The sequence below is a fragment of the Chiloscyllium plagiosum genome, unplaced genomic scaffold, assembly GCF_037043375.1.
Source record: "Chiloscyllium plagiosum isolate Xiang-an unplaced genomic scaffold, Cpla_swu_hap1 HiC_scaffold_48, whole genome shotgun sequence".
Classification (NCBI taxonomy): Eukaryota; Metazoa; Chordata; class Chondrichthyes; order Orectolobiformes; family Hemiscylliidae; genus Chiloscyllium; species Chiloscyllium plagiosum.
Window position 1 is genome coordinate 103,266 of NW_028270186.1, and position 19,053 is coordinate 122,318.

General features: G+C 43.8%; 2 protein-coding genes across 4 annotated transcripts in view; one reads left to right on the plus strand and one right to left on the minus strand.

Annotated features, from left to right (window-relative positions):
* The window catches only part of LOC122547606 (cytochrome c oxidase subunit 5B, mitochondrial-like), a 3,947-nt gene extending 3,251 nt beyond the window's left edge, over positions 1–696 (plus strand). The window contains exons 3-4 of the mRNA XM_087984181.1: positions 148–247; positions 438–696. Coding sequence (XP_087840307.1) covers positions 148–247; positions 438–544 — 207 coding nt within the window. The 3' untranslated portion in view covers positions 545–696. The remainder of the gene's footprint in view (positions 1–147; positions 248–437) is intronic.
* A 5-nt stretch (positions 697–701) lies between these two features.
* Positions 702–19,053, minus strand: part of kansl3 (KAT8 regulatory NSL complex subunit 3) — an 80,755-nt gene continuing 62,403 nt past the window's right edge. For 2 of the 3 annotated variants that reach the window (XM_087984174.1, XM_087984173.1), the window contains 6 exons: positions 14,791–14,954; positions 11,971–12,068; positions 10,565–10,751; positions 3,666–3,847; positions 2,306–2,459; positions 702–1,370 (listed from right to left, as the gene is read on the minus strand). In XM_087984174.1, coding sequence (XP_087840300.1) covers positions 952–1,370; positions 2,306–2,459; positions 3,666–3,847; positions 10,565–10,751; positions 11,971–12,068; positions 14,791–14,954 — 1,204 coding nt within the window. In that variant the 3' untranslated portion in view covers positions 702–951. The remainder of the gene's footprint in view (positions 1,371–2,305; positions 2,460–3,665; positions 3,848–10,564; positions 10,752–11,970; positions 12,069–14,790; positions 14,955–19,053) is intronic. The other variant, XM_087984175.1, reaches the window with a different exon arrangement.

Here is a 19,053-nt window from a genome sequence, read left to right on the forward strand (position 1 = left end):
TACTCTAACCTCTTGGTCCTCACTGTGCACCAATTGCAGCCTTTGCTTCCCAAGGCCAGGCCATCCCTATTATCAGATGATCGTACAACAGAGATGTGCAATGCAGGCAGTGAGCAGGGCTCCTTCAACTTATGTTGTTTCCTTCAGGATCCCTTCAATATGTTGAAGCCCAAGGAATATGCTGGGACCAAGGACGATCCTCACATCGTACCATCTGTCACCAACAAGAGGCTTGTAGGCTGCGTTTGTAAGTATGATAACTGTCCATGCGTACAATTCTAGGCCATTTATGCCTGGATTTTTCAGTAACTGAAGCCAGTCTTGCTACTTACGCAAACTCACTGAGTAACAAGACCGTTTGCCCAGGAAGGGGCCTTGGTACCTCAGAAGTAGCAGTATGTTCTGTGCGTTTATTCATGTTGAATATTGTTTTGCAGGTGAGGAAGACAATACTGCAGTTATCTGGTTTTGGCTTCATGAGGGAGATGCTCAGCGCTGCCCTTCCTGTGGGGCTCATTACCAACTGGTACCCCACCATCACTGAACGAGGACAGTGTAGGGTACAGTCGGTTTACTCAGCTGCATTCCATGGATCTCACTTGGTGTTTGTGGTTTGGGACTCAACGTTGTACACTCCGTTGTTAGTCACTATATTCTTGTAGAAATAGAAAATATTAAAAATCAAATTTACCTGTCGCAGCTGTTTCGTCACTTTTTTATTTGTCATCATAAAAGAGTGCTGAAACTCATTGGTCAATGGGGTGGAGGAAGTATTTCAACATGTGCCTGAGTGTAATAACTGCAACCATGATAATACTGCAGAAGAGAAATGTAACTGCTTTTTTTCCAAAGAAGAGAAGTGTTACAAACACTGAAAGCAATGCATTTTATGTCATAACAAGCAAAGAAAAATCGACTGTCCTCTGTGTAGTGAACGAGTGGCAGTTTAAGTTAACTGCAGGGCCTTTGTTGTGTGCCTGGTGACAGTTTACTGGAGGAGTGGATCATTTCTGTAGTATGGATAATGGTGCTCCCTTGATCCATCACTGAAGGCATCTTGCCAAGGGTCTCGCTGGTACTGAGCACAGAGACGGGTGAAGCACGACCAAATCTTTCCCCTGCTGTTGCCGATGATACTTCACCCTTCGGGCTGAGGATGACTGCCTTTGAAGTACTCTGTAGGACAGGCCCCACTTTAGAAAGCATCGCCGTACAGGTGGAGGTAGCCACGATCGGGCCAGCTGTAGTCAAGGAAGAGGCCCCCGACAACTTCAGAGGGCAGGCTTCGGCTGGACTTACAATAGACTTGGTGAGGGCAGACATCTTGGCATCAGACATCACATAAAGAGTTTTTGTTGGACTCGTAGTCACTGGAAAAGAATGAGAGGGATTAACAAACTCTGACTGGACTAACACATGGTAATGACTCAGCCCCAGGCCATGAAATCTCAGAAGTCACAACACCAGGTTTAAATCGAAATATTTATTTGAAATCACAAGCTTTCAGAACACCTCTCCTTGAGGAGGAGCAGTGGTTTGAAAGCTTGTGATTTCTAATAAACCCGTTGGTCTTTAATGTGGTGTTGCAGGGCTTCTGACATCTTACAGCGGTACCTTATATCATGAAGACTCAGTCAAGTATATCATAGTATCTTGGTGTGCGTACCAGCTCATCTTCAGAAAATGAGGCATTCAGTGTAATTCAAAGGCAAAATTATTGATACTCAAAACAGTGTCTGTGCACACTGTCTCCTGACCATCCACAGCAAGAGCTGTGCATCTTTCTTCACTCCCTCCCCAATCATGTTTCCCTTTCACCTCCACCAAGCCTATTTTTCCTTTAATAGCAGTTGGGATACAGTGCACTTCTACAAACTTTCACCATCAGCCAAATCTTTCTCCAAATTGTACACTGTGCCGTTCCAGGACCTTGCTCTCTATCACAGCAGTAGTGAATGGGACAATAAAGTTTTTGATGATGATCTGATAAAGCGGTTTAGTTCTTGTGGAAAAGGGACCAACTACATAGATGCCTTGAAAAGGTTGAAGCAATGAGCACTTAGAAACTCATGATTTATCATCCAAAAAGAGGTTGCTTCCCCACAGGAGGTACTGTCTCCATCAAACACCACAACAGCATTTCTGCAGTGCATCCTCACTATTTATCAAGGATTAGACACCATTTTATGAACAGCACTGGTGACATGGAAACAATTTATCATCTTGACAGTTAATATTGAACAAAAATTCCAAACCACAATCTCAGCTCAAAGCCAGTATCGACCTGCCCTGGATCTGGCCTCACCTATAACTGCAGCTGAAGACTGGGACTCTGAAATCTTCTCCACTGAAGCTAATTCAACAGGGGAATGACCTTTGCTGACATCTCCCGATGCACTGGTCTGTTTGATTGTGCTTGTGCCTTGGGAACTCGGGACCGATAACAGAGAGTCACAGCACTGCAGAGAGAAAAAGGCAAGGTCAAAGGCAATGTGACCACAGTTTTATGGGAATATAGGTCAGATGTGGAAAACTACCTCAAAGTAACAGCTGTTTTAACTTGCAAAACAGGAAATACCACCTCATCTGGCAATCCCAAATCAAGGTGGACTCAAATCAAAGAAAAACATTGCAGCTCCATCACTTGGTTTACTCTGTATCTCATCCATGCTGTATCAGTGCAGGGCAATTGTGAAGCAAAGTAACCTCTCTTTCCATCAAATGTTCCCAGGGCAGACAAAGCATGGACTTGATTCAGAGGTCTCAAGTTTCCCTAAGTTCGATGCAAAGTCTTCATCTTGCGCAGGTGGAAGTGTTTCAGTTCTTCCCCTCATGTCTATTTCAGAAGGAGACAGGCCATTTAGCCCATCTACCAGGTTCCATCATTGTGTCTGATCATGGTGCATTGTACATCAGCACCACTTCTAACTGATTTCAGTCCACCACAGATATCCAGACCTGACACGAACGATCATTCTCAATTTGAAATATTTTAAATGCTTTATTGGGAAAGGGAAGGCCTGCACTTCACTATTTTTGTGGAGAAGAGCTTGTTTTCAAATAAACTTTGCAAATTCTGGATCACCAGGAACAGAGGAAAGAATTTCTTTTAACCTACGTTATCAATTCTTTTAGTCATGTGAAATACCCCAAAATATATCAATGAGTCTTCTGAACAGAAATGAAACCAAGCCTTGTTCAGGTAAAATTTGATCTTAAACAACTGGAGCTATGACATTGAAACTGTGCTGTGCTCGCTTGTCTTGTCAACTTGTCTTCCCTGAGGACTGGTGCCCAGAACTAAAGGCTGTACTTTTGACGAGGTCTAACCAGAGTTCTGTACAGTTGTAACATAACTTTCACCTTTACATCCTCCTGCTCCCTTCTGATGAAGGCAAACATTGTACCAGCTTTTTAAATTGCTTTCTGATCCTTGCTACATGTGTTTAGGAAATTGTCCCACACCTAATCAACTCAAGTACAGGTTCTGTTGTAAACATTTCTTCTTTGATTTATGGTGACAGTGCTATATCCAGTCTCTACCTCATTTTAGGAGTAAAGATTTCTCACTCCCACTTTGTTCTTTAAACCAGATTGCTATTTTATTTTTAAAAACCTGACATTTCCTGCAGTCTTTGGAAAAGATGAGACGCCAGGATAGTCACCTGCTGATTCTGTGCCGCCTGCATTTTGCCCTCTTGATCAGTTTCGTCGAGCTTGAGAACCTGGCTACCCACCGTGCTACATAAGCTGGACATGGCATTGGCGGTACTGGGTTGACTTAGGGATGACACTCGGTTGCCCTGGGTCCTCAGGGTCACAGTGATCGTGGTTGGAGGCTTCACACCTGAGAACATGGAGGGGAAATGAATTTGGGTCATAATGTTGGCCATGGCACAAAGGCTGCAGGACAGAGCTGATTTCGTAGAATATTTACAAAAGCTAGGCACCGCCAGTCACTAACAAGTTCCCACCTACTTGGGATAAAAGGTCATGGATTCGTAGTCATATTCCAGAGACTTCAGCCCATAATTCAGGCTGGCTTTCCTGGACAGCACTGTACCAGTAAAAAGCCACATGTCAATTAGATATAAAAAAAGACTGCCCCTATCACATGATTTCCAAGAGAAGCCTGGAAGTCCTAGGTCAACATGAATGTAAAACAAGATGTTTCAAAACTCAGAGCTGAAACGTTAAGTTGGCTTCTCTCCCCACAAATGCTGCCTGACCTACTGAGGATTTTTGGCACTTTCTATTTTTATTTCAATAAAAAGCAGAGAGTCTGGTTCCAATCACCATTTGTTGTCTTCACTCTCATATTTTATATGAGAGCTCATCGAATTTTGAATCAAGATGATACAATTAGCTGTTGCAATCCTACTCGGCTGCCTCCCAAAAACCCTTTCTCCAGTACACTGATAATTTAATCAAGGGACAGAGATTATGAAAATATAACTCATAGGTACTAAGTTAGCCTGGAGTTATTCTTTTTAAGAGCAGTAAGACTGAGCTATTTTTTGAGTCTGTAGATTGTTCAAGTGCAGAGATGGCCTTTAGTTGAGTAGTGTGCTCTTCCTGTCAGATGGGGGAGATTAGAAAGAGAGTTTCCATGTTACTGATGATTATGTCTGCAGCAAGTGTCTTTGGTTGCCAATCCTATCAGATCACATGGATCAGCTGGAGCATCAGTTAGAGGCAATGAGGAATTTACAGGAGCCATGTGGTGGGATGCATGGCACTTATAGGAAAAGAGAAAAACTGCAGATACAGTTTGTGATGATGCTCCTTTTTCAACAAGGTTATTCTGACCTTGTTTTTTTCTAAAAGGGGTCAGGCTCCGAAATGTCTGGAAATATCTACTTGAAACGGCTTTAAAGTTTTTTTCTGCAAGCACTTGCACAATGAAATGGGGAGTGGCCAGTTCTCCCAATTCACAAGGTTTGGTTTTAGCAAGCAGTCAGCTTGAACCTGCTGGTCAAGTTTGAGCTGGGGACCCAAAGAAACAGCTCCATGCTGATCTCTGGCAGCTCTCACAACATTCCACAAACATCCCTTGGCAAAAAGGCAAATTGAAACACAGATTCTTGCACTAAGAAATCGGAACAGCTCTTTGTTAAGTTGCATTTTCGTGTTGGTTGGGTTTCAAGTAGTTACGGTATTAACGAGTTTTGAGAAGATTTGTAGCTCAGGTTGAGGTTCTGGATGTTGGTTAACAGGAGAACCGACATCCAGTTATGGTATTCTAAATTCAGTTTTCTTTTGTTTGTGTGTTTTTGTTTAAAACAGAGTTGTCTGACCTGCTGCATTCTTGCTGGAATATTCACCTTGCTTCTGCTGAAAACAACCAGAAAAATTAGGTTCTAGGCTACTTTCTTCAAATCTTTTGAGGGGGTCTGGCCTAGGCCACAATAAGTCAGGTAGATGGGTTACCTCCAGCAAAGGTGGGAGAGGGAGAAAGTACTGCTCATGTCTTCTGTGGCTATTGCCATCTCAAACAAGTATGCAGTTTTAGAAAATGTTAGGGAGGTGGGGTGATGGACTTTCAGGGGAATGTAGCGTGAACGGCCAAGTTTCTGGTACTGAGACTGGCTGTAAGGTAACAATGTACGTCAGGTTCCAAGTGACTGATTGTGTTAGAGGACTCTCTGGTCAGAGGCACAGACAGACGTTTCTGCAGCTGACAGCGAGAGATCAGAATGGTGTGTTGGCTCCCTGGAGGCAGGACCAAGGATATCTCAGACAGAGTGCAGAATATCCCAAAGGGGAGAGGGTCCAGGAACAAGGTTGTTGTACACATTGGAACTCGCAATATAGGAAGGAAAAAGATTGAGATTCTGAGGAAGGAATATAGGAAATTAGGCAGGAATTTAAAAAGGTAATCGAGGGCAGTAATATCAGTCAGGGTAGGAAGAGGAGAATAGAGCAGATGAATGCGTGGCTGATGAGCTGGTGCTGGGTTCACATTTTAGGATCATTGGAATCTCTTCTGGGGTAAAAGTGTCCTGTTAAAGAAGGACAGATTGCATCTGAATTGGAAGGGGATTAATATACTGGCAGGGTGATTTGCAAGAGCTGCTCGGTAGGATTTAAACTAGTAAGATGATGAGGCTGGGATCCACCGAGAAAGTGAGGAAAGAGAGCAGTCCGAGACTGCTATGGTTGGGAAGAGGAGCAAGTCAAACAGTCAGGGCAGGCAGGAACAAAGCAGAGATAGAGGTAGGACTGATAATTAAACTGCATTTATTTCAATGCAAGAGGCATAACAGGGAAGGCAGATGAACTCAGGGCATAGTTAGGAACATAGGTCTTGGATATCATAGTAATTGCAAGGTTTGTAGCTCAGGTTTAGGGGGTAGGTTTGCTCGCTGAGCTGTAGGTTTGATATCCAGACGTTTCATTACCTGGCTAGGTAACATCATCAGTGGCGACCTCCAAGTGAAGCGAAGCTGTTGTCTCCTGCTTTCTATTTATATCTTTCTCCTGGATGGGGTTCGTGGTGATGTCATTTTCTGTTCGTTTTCTGAGGGGTTGATAGATGGCATCTGGATCTATGTGTTTGTTTATGGTGTTGTGGTTGGAGTGCCAGGCCTCTAGGAATTCTCTGGCATGTCTTTGCTTAGCCTGTCCCTGCCACAAAAAGACATGACCCTCTCTCTCTCGTAGCCCTACACACGGATGAAAAAAAACCCACCATTTCGACTGGGGCAACACATCTATCCTGGGACAGGCTAAGCAAAGACATGCCAGAGAATTCCTAGAGGCCTGGCACTCCAACCACAATGCCATAAACAAACGCATAGATCTAGATGCCATCTATCAACCTCTTAGAAAAGGAACAGAAAATGACATCACCACAAACCCCACGAACCCCATCCAGGAGAAAGATATAAATAGAAAGCAGGAGACAACAGCTTCGCTTCACTTGGAGGTCACTACTGATGATGTTACCTAGCCAGGTAATGAAACGTCTGGCTATCAAACCTACAGCTCAGCGAGCAAACCTACACCCTAAATCATAGTAATTACAGAGACTTGGCTCAGGGATAGACAGCACTGGCAGCTTAATGTTCCAGGATGCAAATGCTACAGGAAGGATAGAAAGGGGAGCGGCGTTTTTTGACTTAGGATAACATCACAGCTGTACTTAGGGATGATATTCCTGGGAATATGTTCAGGGAAGTTATTTGGGTGGAACTGAGAAATAAGGTAGGGATGATCGCCTTACTGGGATTGTACTACAGAATCCCCCCCACCTTTCAATAGTCAGCGGGAAATTGAGTAACAAATTTGTAAAGCGATTTCAGTTATCTGCAAGAATACTAGGGTGCTTATGGTAGGGGATTTTAACTTTCCAAACATAGACTGGGACTGCCATAGTCATAAGGGTTTACATGGAGAGGAATTTGTTAAGTGCTTACAAGAAAACTTTCCAATTCAGAATGTAGTTGCACCTACTAGAGAAGGTGCAAACCTTGACATACTCTGGGGAAATAAGGCAGGGCAAGTGATTGAGGGGTCAGTGGGAACCTTTGGAGGCAGCAACCAAAGTTCTATTAGTTTTAAAATAGTGATGGAAAAGGATAGACCGGATCAAAAAGTTAAGCTTCTAAATTGGAGGAAGAGCAATTTCGACGGTATTAGGCAACTACTTTCAAAAATTGATTGGGAGTGGATGAGCGCAGGAAAACGGATGGCTGGAAAAAGCAAAACCTTCAAAGCGGGATAACGAGAATACAGACAGTATGTTCCTGTTAATGTGAAAAGCAATGACTAATAGATGTAGGGAATGCTTGATGATGAGAGAAATTGAGGTTTTAGTTAAGAAAACGAAGGAAGCATGTGTCATCAATAGGCAGCAGAGATCGAGTGACTCCTCAGCAGAGTGTAAAGGCAGTAGCAGGAGACTCGAGAGAGAAATCAGGAGGGCAAAAAGGGGATATGAGATAGATTTGGCAAATGGGGTAAAGGAGAATACAAGGGGATTTTATGAATAGATTAAGGACAAAAGGGTAACTAGGGAGATAATAGGGCCCCTCAAAGATCAGCAAAGCAGCCCTATGTGTGGAACCACAGGAGATGGAGTACAGATGAAACGAGTATTGTGCATCACTGTTGACTGTGTAGAAGGACATGGAAAATACACAATGTGGGGAAATAGATGGTGACATCTTGAAAAATCAGCAAAATGCATAAATCCCAAGGCCTGATCAGGTATACCCTAGAACTCAGTGGGAAGCTAGGGAATTGATCGCTGGGCCCCTTGCTGAGATATTTGTATCATCAATAGTCAAAGGTGAGGTGCCAAAAGACTGGAGGGGAACTATCCATTGTTGAGCCGGACATTGGTGGTGGGCAGTTGGAGGTAATCCTGAGGGACAGGATTTAGATGGATTTGGAAAGGCAAGGACTGATTAGGAATAGTCAACACAATTTTGTGCATGGGAAATCATGTCTCGCTAACTTGACTGAATTCGTTGAAGAAATAACGAAGAGGACTGATAAGGGTAGAGCGATGCTCGTGATCTACATGGACTGGTTCTGCATGGTAGATTGGTTAGCAAGGTTACAACACATGGAATACGGGGAGAACTAGCCATTTGGATACAGAACTGGCTTGAAGGTAGAAGACAGAGGATACTGATGGAGGGTTGCCTTTCAGACTGGAGGCCTGTGACCAGTGGTGTTTGACAAGGATCAGTGCGGGGTCCATTGCTTTTTGTCATTTACATAAATGATTTGGATGTGAACATAGGAGATATAGTTAATAAATTTGCAGACGACACTGAAATTGGAGTGGAGGCGGACAGTGAAGATGGTCACCTCAGAGTGGGCCAATGGGCTAAGGAATGGCAGATGGAATTTAATTTAGATAAATGAGAGATGCTGCATTTTGGAAAGGCAAATCAGGGTAGGACTTACACACTTCATGGTTAGGTGCTGGAGAGTATTGCTGAACAAAGAAACCTTGGAGTGCAGGTTCTTGGTTCCTCGGAAGTGGAGTTGCAGGTAGGTAGGGTAGTGAAGATGATGTTTGGCATGCTTTCCTTTAATGGTCAGAGCATTGAGTATAGGAGTTGGGAGGTCATGTTGTGGCTGTACAGGACATTGGTTACGCCACTTTTGGAATACTGTGTGCAATTCTGGTCTCCTTCCTATCAGAAGGATGTTGTGAACCTTGAAAGGGTTCAGAAAAGATTTACAAGAATGTTGGCTGGGGTGCAGGGTTTGAACTATAAGGACAGGCTGAATACGCTGGGACTGTTTTCCCTGAAGCATCGGAGGCTGAGATGTGACCTTATAAGAGGTTTATAAAATCATAAGGGGCATGGGTAGAGTAAATAGACAAAGTCTTTTTCCCTGAGGTTGGGAAGTCTCGAACTAGAGGGCATAGGTTTAGGGTGAGAGGGGAAAGATTTAAAAGGGATCAAAGGGGCACCTTTTTCACACAGAGAGTGGTGCACGTATAGAATGAGCTGACAGAGGACGTGATGGAGGCTGGTACAATTACAGCATTTAAAAGGCACCTCGATGGGTATATGAATAGGAAGGGCTTTGAGGGATATGGGCCGAATGCTGGCACGAGACTAGATTAATTTAGGATATCTGGTCGACATGGATGAGCTGGACCAAAGGGTCTGTTTCCGTGCTGTACATCTCTACGACCCGCACCTTTATCAACTCCTCTGATGTTGCTGATGGATGCTGCAATTTCCTTCAGGTAAATATTAGGAAGATTCAAACAAGATTTTGTCCAGTTCCTGTTTTGAACAGTGTTCCCTAGATACTGATTTGAACGTTCAGCAACAATCAACGGGTCTGTCTGTTCACATTCTTGTTGTCATATTTGACTCTGTGACGGACCTGTGATCTCATTTTTGCATCATCAGGACAAATGCTAGTGCCTACCTCCAGAACGCCAGCTGATTTGCTGCTCAAACCCTCACGTGTACCCTCAACGTATAACTGGACTCAACTATGCCGATCATGTGCCTCGCTGGTGTCTCTCAGTCCAACCTCCAAAAGACTGTCAGTCAAATCTATAATGATGTCTTAGATTGTAGATAACTCCTCTGCCCTACCACTTTTACTCACTAAGTGACATTGGCTCCAGTTCAATTAATATCTTGATGTTAAAATTCTCATTTTGTTTCCAAATCCACATAGGCTGCTCCCCATCCCAACTGTGCCATCTGTTGTGATTCTACAAATTCCCAAAATATCTGCGGTCCTTCAATTCCAGTCTCCTGACTGTCCCTGATTTCAATCGCTCCACCACTGTTGGATGTATCTTCAGTTTTCTCGATTCCTAGAATTCCCTCCTCACACCTCTCTACTTCACTACCTTACCTCTCAACTTTGAGACCCTCCTGAAAATATAAATTTAAACCATTGGCCATCTGTCTGAATATTTCCCTGTTAGTGTTAGTATCATTTTCAATTGTATGATGTTAAAGACACCAATCGAGTTATTGTTTGCAACATTTGATAATACAACAAAGATATTTTGTTCACATTCAAGGTCAAAAGATAGAGAGGGGTGAGCTTCTATCGTTGCTCTCAGTACCTGATAGGGTGGACGAGCTGCTTGTCAGTTTGGACAATCCTCCATTGCTCAGCAGGTGGTGGATAGTGGTAGATTTGTTGCTCCCGTTCCCACCCAGGAATCCCGGTGCAGGCGATGCGCGGACAACAGAATTTGCTGCCACAGTTACATGGCCCAGGGTGGAGGTTGAACTCTTCACACTCGGAGCCTGTGAACGACATTTTTGCTGAAACACTAAGGCAGATACAGGGACCAATCGCATCAGGCATGGCCAGAAAGGCTTGAAAACATGGTAGACCTGAGATGTTGAGTCCAAGTTACTGAGGAGGTGACTGCAGCCAATTCAATTTGCTAAGCACCATGGGCTACCCCATTCAACTAGCTCCCTGTCTCCCAATCCTGGCTTGCTGCACACACATCACATCAGAGAAAGTGTTGTTCAGCTGTCTTCTTGAATTGCTGCAGTCCATGCGCTGTCAGGAGGGAATTTGACGCATGACACTGAAAGAATGACGATGTACATCAAATTCAGGATGGTGAGGGGAATTTGCAAGGGTGGTGTTCCTACAAATCTACTGCCAATGTCCTTCTCGATAACAATGTTTGTGCGTTTACAAGGTGCAGATCGAGGAGCCCTCGTCAATTTTTGCAAGTGCATCTCGTAGATGGTACACACTGCTGCTCCTCAGCATCAGCGGTGGGGTAAGTGGATACTGAAATGGGGGTTGGAGTTGTAAATTAGTGAGCTTGCTTTGTCTTGGATGGCGTGAAGCTTCCAAAGTGCTGTTGGAGATGTACTCAAACAGTAGGTGCAAAACTTTCCATCACAACCCTTTGTCTTGGCAAACTGGCTTTCGGAGCCATGTGGTCAGTTACTCACTACAGAATTCCTAGCTTCTGATCTGCTCCTGTAGCCACAGTGTTTCTATGGCCTGTCCAGTTCAACTTCTGATCAACGGTAACCCCCAGGATATTAATCAATCATTCATTTTTTAACATTCCAAGAGTTGCATTAATTGTCAGTCTACAATAGACCCAGACTTCAACATGGACAGCACTGGGAACGTTAGGTGGAAAAAAACCTGTTCCTCCAAAACTCCATGCTCTCACCGCACATCATACATCCTCGATTCAAAATCTAATTTTTTTTTTAAAAATCAATTTTCATTTGAGGGATTCAGTAACAATTGCTTCCATCATGACCTCTGGGGATTTTATTTCAGAGATTGATAATTTGCTCATTAAATCATTTTTTTTTTACAAATGCGTGTTATATTTACACCCCGCCTGGCTCTACAACCCTGGCTGAGGTGAAGTATCTGTTTGTGGGTGACATTATTATATTCGTTAGAATAAGCAACAATGCTTTCTCAAACCTTCTCTCTCTATATACGTTGGTTGAAAAGTACGATATGTAACAAATGTACCTGGCTCGGGCTGGCAGATGACAGGCTAGAAGGTTTTGTTCCAATGTCCTGCAGACTGAAGCTCAATCCTTGGAGCAGGCTACTTGCTGACTGTGTCCCTGAACACAAACCAAAAGGTCACTTTTTAAAAAATTCTTTCAGCAGATGTGGGCATCACTGCCTAATCACAAGCCCAAGTACCCCCGAGATGGTACGAGCCTCAATGGCAGCAGTTTCTGGGTGTAACTGAGGACACGGTACAGAGGTTCATCCCAAAGAAAAGAAAGATTATTTGGGTGGGGCGGAGGGGGAAGGAATTAGACAGCCATGGCTGACAAAGGAAGTCAGGAAATGTATCACAGATAAAGAGAGGGCCTATAAAGTGGCCTAGAGCACTGGGAAATCAGAAGATTGAGAAGACTGAGGATAACAAAGAGAGAAATAAGGAAGGAAAGGATCAAATATGAAGGTAAGCTAGCCAGTAATATTAGAAATGGTGGTAACATTTTCTTTCAATACATAAGAAACAAACAAGAGGCAAAAGTAGAAATTGGGCCGCTCCAAATTGATGCAGGAAGGCTAGTGATGGGAGATAAGGAAATAGCTGAAGAACTTAATATGCCAACAATTAAGGAGAGTCAAGGACAGAGTTGAGCACGGTAGCCATTGCAAAAGAGAAAGTGCTAGAAAAGCTAAAAAGGTCCAAAAAATTTATAAATCTCCTGGCCCCGATGGGCTACATCTTAGAGTTCTGAGGAAGGTGGCCGAAGAAATATTGGAAGCATTGGTTGTAATCTTTCAAAAATCACTGGAGTCAGGGAAAGTCCCAGATGATTGGAAAATCGCTGTTGTAACCCCCTTGTTCAAGAAAGGATCAAGACTAAAGATGGAAAATTATAGGCCGATGAGGCTAACCTCGGTTGTAGGTAAAATTCTAGAATCCATCATTAAAGATGAAATTTCTAAATTCTTTAAAGTGTAGGGTCGGATTAGAACAAGTCAACACGGATTTAGTAAGGGGAGGTCATACCTGACAAACCTGTTACAATTCTTTGAAGAGGGAACAAGTTGGTTTGACCAGGGAAACCCAGTGCAAGTTATCTACCTAGACTTCCAAAAGGGCTTTGATAAGGTGCCTCACGGGAGCCTGCTAAGTAAGGTGAAGGTCCGTGGTGTTAGAGGTGAGCTATTGGCATGGATTGAGGATTGGCTGTCTGACAGAAGGCAGAGAGTTGGGATAAAAAGGTTCTTTTTTGGAATGGCAGCTAATGACAAGTGGGGTCCTGAGAGTTCAGTCCTGGGGCCGCAGCTGTTCACTTTATATATTAATGATCTGGATGAAGGGACTGGGGGCAGTCTGGCGAAGTTCACCAATGATACAAAGTTAGGTGGACAGGCAGGTAGTACTGAGGACGTGGGGAGGCTGCAGAAAGATTTAGACAGTTTAGGAGAGTGGTCCAAGAAATGGCTGATGAAATTAAACGTGAGCAACTGCAAGGTCTTGCACTTCGGAAAAAAGAATACAGGGATGGACTATTTTCTGAACGGTGAGAAAATTCATAAAGCCAAAGTACAAAGGGATCTGGGAGTGGTAGTCCAGGAATCTCTGAAGGTTGATCTGCAGGTTGAGTCTGTGGTCAAGAAAGCAAATGTAATGTTGTCATTTATCTTGAGGGTTGGAATGTAAAAGCAGTGATGTGCTACTGAGGATTTATAAAGCCCTGATTAGACTCCATTTAGAATACTGTGCCCAGTTTTGCGCCCCAGACCTCAGCAAGGATACACTGGCACTGGAATGTATCCAGCAGAGATTCACACGGATGATGCCTGGAATGGTAGGTCTAACGTACGATGAATGGCTGAGGATCCTGGGATTGTATTCATTAGAGTTTAGAAGGTTGAGAGGAGATCTAATAGAAACTTACAAGATAATGCACGGCTTAGAAAGTGTGGACGCCGGGAATTTGTTTCCGTCAGGTGGGGATACTCGGACCTGTGGGCACAGCCTTAGAATTAGAGGGGGTCAATTTAAAATGGAAATGAGGAGACATTTCTTCAAACAGCGAGTGGTGGGCCTGTGAATGCTTTGCCACGGAGTGCAGTGGAGGCCGGGATGTTACACGTCTTCAAGCAGAGATCGATAAATTCTTAATCTCGCAAGGAATTAAGGGATATGGGGAGAGTGCAGGCAAGTGGCGTTGAAATGCCCATCTGCCATGATTGAAGGCTGGAGTGGTATCGATGGGCTGAATGGCCTAACTTTCACTCCTGCGTTTTATGGCCTCAGTTCTTGACTGCGACGCAAGTTTTGGTTTTGTTACACTCACAGGTGAGAAGGGCCGACAAACCACGTGAGAACAGTACTGTTGTTTCAAAACAGTAGAAACGGAATCATAGCTGATACGGATCTGTTCCTGCCATCTTACGCTTAAATGCATTTTGGGAGCAGGAAGTAGCACTATTACCCACTAAAGGCAAAGTTTAACCCTTTCTTTCCTCTTAGATCAGATGAGATTCAGGTTTCTTTCTAAATTGTTATTCACGCATGTATGGAAGGTGTACACTTGGAGAAAATGGCACACAGCTAAAATTTTATTGCAAGAACAAATGTTTTTCAGATAACCAGCTTCCAATCTCAAGTTACACATTGACTTGTCCCATCACTGCCCAATCATATTTGCATAGATCACATTTCTCGCTTCTCAAAATCAAAATTCTCAGCATTTCTTCAGTTCTGTTAGCAATTTGTACCTTAGGATTACCAATCCTCCTTCCACCAGAAACAGTTTCTCAGAATTTACTCAAAGCAAAGGTAACAAATTAAAGAGACTGTGTTCATACCTGATGCTGTGTTCGGTGCAGAATGAGGTTGCTGTGAAGTACTGGAACCTGGTGGGGTGACCAGTCTGGCCTGGATAGTATGGAAGGCACTGGCTGTGGTGCTGACGGCTGGAGCAGGTGAGGTTATTGTACTCGGACAAGTGGAGAACACTTCCACATTCGATCTGGGCAACCGGACAAGAGAATGCAACGATGACATGATGGACAATAACGACATGTCTTAACCATAAATGTCTCAAAACACTGTCTACGCATGAAAGAGGCTTGACAGGGTATATATTGAAAGGATAGTCCCCATGCGCAAGGGATTGGACTCAGGGGACGCAATTGAGCAAAAGGGCATGGTCCATTCACGATGAGAAATGTTTTTTCACCAAGAGATTCATAAGTTCAAGAAGTTCATTTCTCCACAGAACAATGGAGAAGGGGGTCACTGAATATGTTTAGCACAGAGGTTGATTGACTTCCATGTCTAAAGAATAGTGGAAGGAGGTAGGAAAGTATAGAGTCAAGACCACAAAAATGTCTGTCGTGGTCTTGATGAATGGCAGAGCAGACAAGGAGCCAAATGGCCAACTCCTGCTCGTAATTAGAGTCCTACAGGATAGAGACAGACCCTTTGGCCCAAATTGGCTCATGCTGACCAAAATGTCCATCGACACTAACCCAATGTCCCTGCATTTAGCTGATATCCTTCTAAACCTTTCCGATCCATGTATTTGTCCAAATGTCTTTTAAATGTTATTAATGCATCTGATTCAGCCACTTCCGCTGGCAGCTCATTCCATGTGCACACCATCCTGTGTATAAAAACGTAGCCTCTCAGGTTCCCTTTTATTCTTTCCCTTCTACTTTAAACTGATGCCATCTAGTTCTTGATTCCCCAAACCTAAGAAAAAGACTGAGTGCATTCACCCTATCCATACCTCTCATGATCTTGTACAGTTCTATAAGATTCCTCCTAGTCTCCTACATATTGAAGAAAAAGGTCCCAGCTTGTCCAACCTCCACCTATAACTCAGACCACTGAGACCAGGCAACATCCTTGTAAATTTCTGCTCCACTCTTACCAGTTTAATAACATCCTTCCTATAACAAGGTGACCAAAACCCAACATAATACTCCAAGTGCGGCCTCACCAACATCCTGTACCACTGCAAATAACCTCCCAACTTCTATACTCAATGCCCTGATTGAATGCCAGTTTGCTAAAAGCCTTCTTCATTGCTCTGTCTGTGACTCCACTTGCACAGAATCGTGCACCTGAACTCCAAGGTGCCTGTTTCATGACACTCCTTAAGGCCCTACTATCCGTCGTGATCTCCTACCTTCATTTGACTTCCTGCAATGCAAGATCTCACACTTATTTATATTAAACTCCATTTGACATTTCTCGGCCCACTTCTCCATCTGTTCAAGATCAGGTTGCAGTTTCTGATAACCTTCCTCACTATCCGCGATACGTCCTATTTTAGTGTCATCTGCAAAATTACTGATCATGCCTTGTACATTTTCATCCAAATCATCGATATAGATAATAGCACTGGGCCCAGTACCGACCCTGGAGGTACTCCGCCAGTCACAGGCTTCCAGTCCGACAAGCATCCTTCCACTATTACCCTCTGCTTCCTACCATCAAGCCAATTGTGTATCCAATTTTCCAGCACCCCTGGACTCCATGTGATCTAACCTTTCAGAGGAGCCTACCATGTGGAACCTTAGCACAAGTCTTACTTTAATTTACACAGACTTGGTCTACCGCCCTGCCCTCGTCAACCTTCCTGGTCACTTCATCAAAGAACTCTAACAAATTTGTGAGTCGTGATCTTCCACACACAAAGCCATGATGACTACTCCTAATCAAACCCTGTCTTTCTAAATGCATGTATATCTTACCTCTCAGAATCTTCTCAAGTAACTTACCCACCACTGATGTTAGGCTTACTGGTCTATAGTCCCCAGGCTTTTCTTTACAGCCCTTCTTGAATAAGGGCACAATGTTTGCTATCTTCCAGTCTTCCGGGACCTCATTCGTGGCGAACAATGACACAAAAATGACAGCCAGGGCCCCCACAATTTATTTTCTCGCCCCTTGAAGTGTTCTTGGATATGTCTAGTCAAGACAGGGAGATTTACCTACCTTCACAGATTCCAATACATCCAACGCCTCCTCGGTTGTGCTCTGGACTGTCCCCAAGATATCAGCACTGACTTCCCCAAGTTCTCATGTCTTTCTCCACGGTAAACACAGAGGAGGAATATTCGCTGAGAAACTCGCCCATCTCCTGCAGTTCTATACATAGGCGTTCACTTTGATCCTTGAGGGGCCTTATTCTCTCTCTCTAGTTCTTTTTCTTTAAATGTACTTAAAGAACTTCTTTGGATTCACCCCAGTCTTTTCAGCCAAGGCTATCGCGTGCCCCCGTTTCACTCTCCGAATTTCCTTATTCAGTAAACTCCTGGATCACCTTTCCACCTCCAGGGTCTAATTCCATCAAAGTTCACCTTGCCCCAATTTAGAATTTGAGGACTAGTTTTGACCTTCTCCATAACTTTTTAAAATTAATACAACTAAGATCACTGGTCCCAAAGTGCTCCCTCACTGTCATCTCCATCACCTGTCCTGTCCTATTTCCCAAAAGCAGGAAAGACGGCATGAGGAGAAACCTTTTCAGACAGCAAGTGGTTAGGATCTGGAGGGAAACAACAAGAACGTCAGCAAGGAGTGTTCAATTTGCAAATCCTCGAGATACTGCTTGAGGAAACTTTCCTGAATGCATTGAACAACTTGCACCCCATCTAAGCCCTTAACACTCTGGCAGTCCCAGTCTATCTCAGGAAAATTAAAATCTCAGACTATGACAACCCTATTGCTCTTGCAACTCTCCCCAATCTCTCTGTATATTTGTTCCTCTAATTCCCGTTGACTATTTAAGGGCCTATAATACAACCCCAATAAAGTCACCATCCCTTTCTTATTTTTAGCTCCACCTCCAAAGCCTCACTGGATGATCACTCAGTTGTTTCATCTCTGATTACTGCTGTGATACTTGCTTTAATCAAAAATTCAACTCCCCCTCCCGTCCTTCCACCACCTCAATTCTGCCGAAAGCACCTGTAACCTGGCCCGTTAAGCTACTAGTCCTGTCCCTCCCTCAGCCGTGTTTCTGTGATGGCTATAACATCCCATAAGGGCTATAATGTTTAAGCTTGTTAAGTACATTCGAGGGGGTTATCATTGTTATACAGTACAAAATGCAACAATCAATTTGGAGACAGCAAGATCCCCAAAAGGCAATGGAGCAATGATCAGATAACAGGGCAGTGAAGGCGGCTTATGGCACATTGGCCTTCATCAGTTAGGTCACTGAGTATCAAAGTTGCAAAGTTATGTTGTAGTTGTACAGGATGCTGGTGAGGTTGCACTTGCTGAGTGTTGTGTCCAGTTTTGGTCACCTTGCTGTTATTAAATTGATGTTATTCAATTGGAAAGAGTGCAGAAGAAACTTACAAGGATATTACCAGGACTCAACTGTCTGAGGGTCGGTGTGTACTTGTTGGGCCAAAGGGCTGTAGGGAATCTCATCTAATCTAAAGTCGGTTAGTGGAGACTGGCCATGAAATGAGACTTGGCTTGTGATCCACACATATGAAAAGTACTTCAAAACAAACAAACCATCAGGCCCAGACATATCTGTGACCCTTTCTGCCAGGACCTCTGCATTCAGACTTCCAGCTGAAAACCACCCTGTACTCTTAAGTTGTAGGACTCCCTATTCAGTGGGTCTAAGGGTTCACTGCAGTGAAAAGGTTTGACTGTTACTACCTGCAATTCAGTCTTTAGCAGCACATTAATGGTTCCTCACCAGAGCAAGGCAGAAAGGCCAGTGATTCAGCCAAACTTTAAAGCTCTTCGTCTGCAGCTCTTGAATGGAAGCAAAATCACAAATACAATTGTCTCGCTCAGGATATTGTCAATCGGTGCAGCTCAGGGTTAGCAATCAACCTCATTCACCCATTCTTTCCCTGCAAGCTTGCATATTCCATCCCTCTGCTGGGTGAATGCAGAAGACATTCCCAGCCTCATTTCACGCTGCAACTCTACAAAACACTAGTGCGGCCACACTTGGAATATTGTGCACAGTTCTGGTCGCCATATTTCGGGAAGGATGTGGAAGCATTGGTAAAGGAGCAGAGGAGATTTACGAGGACGTTGCCTGGTCTGGAGGGAAGGTCTTATGAGGAAAGGCTAAGAGACTTGGA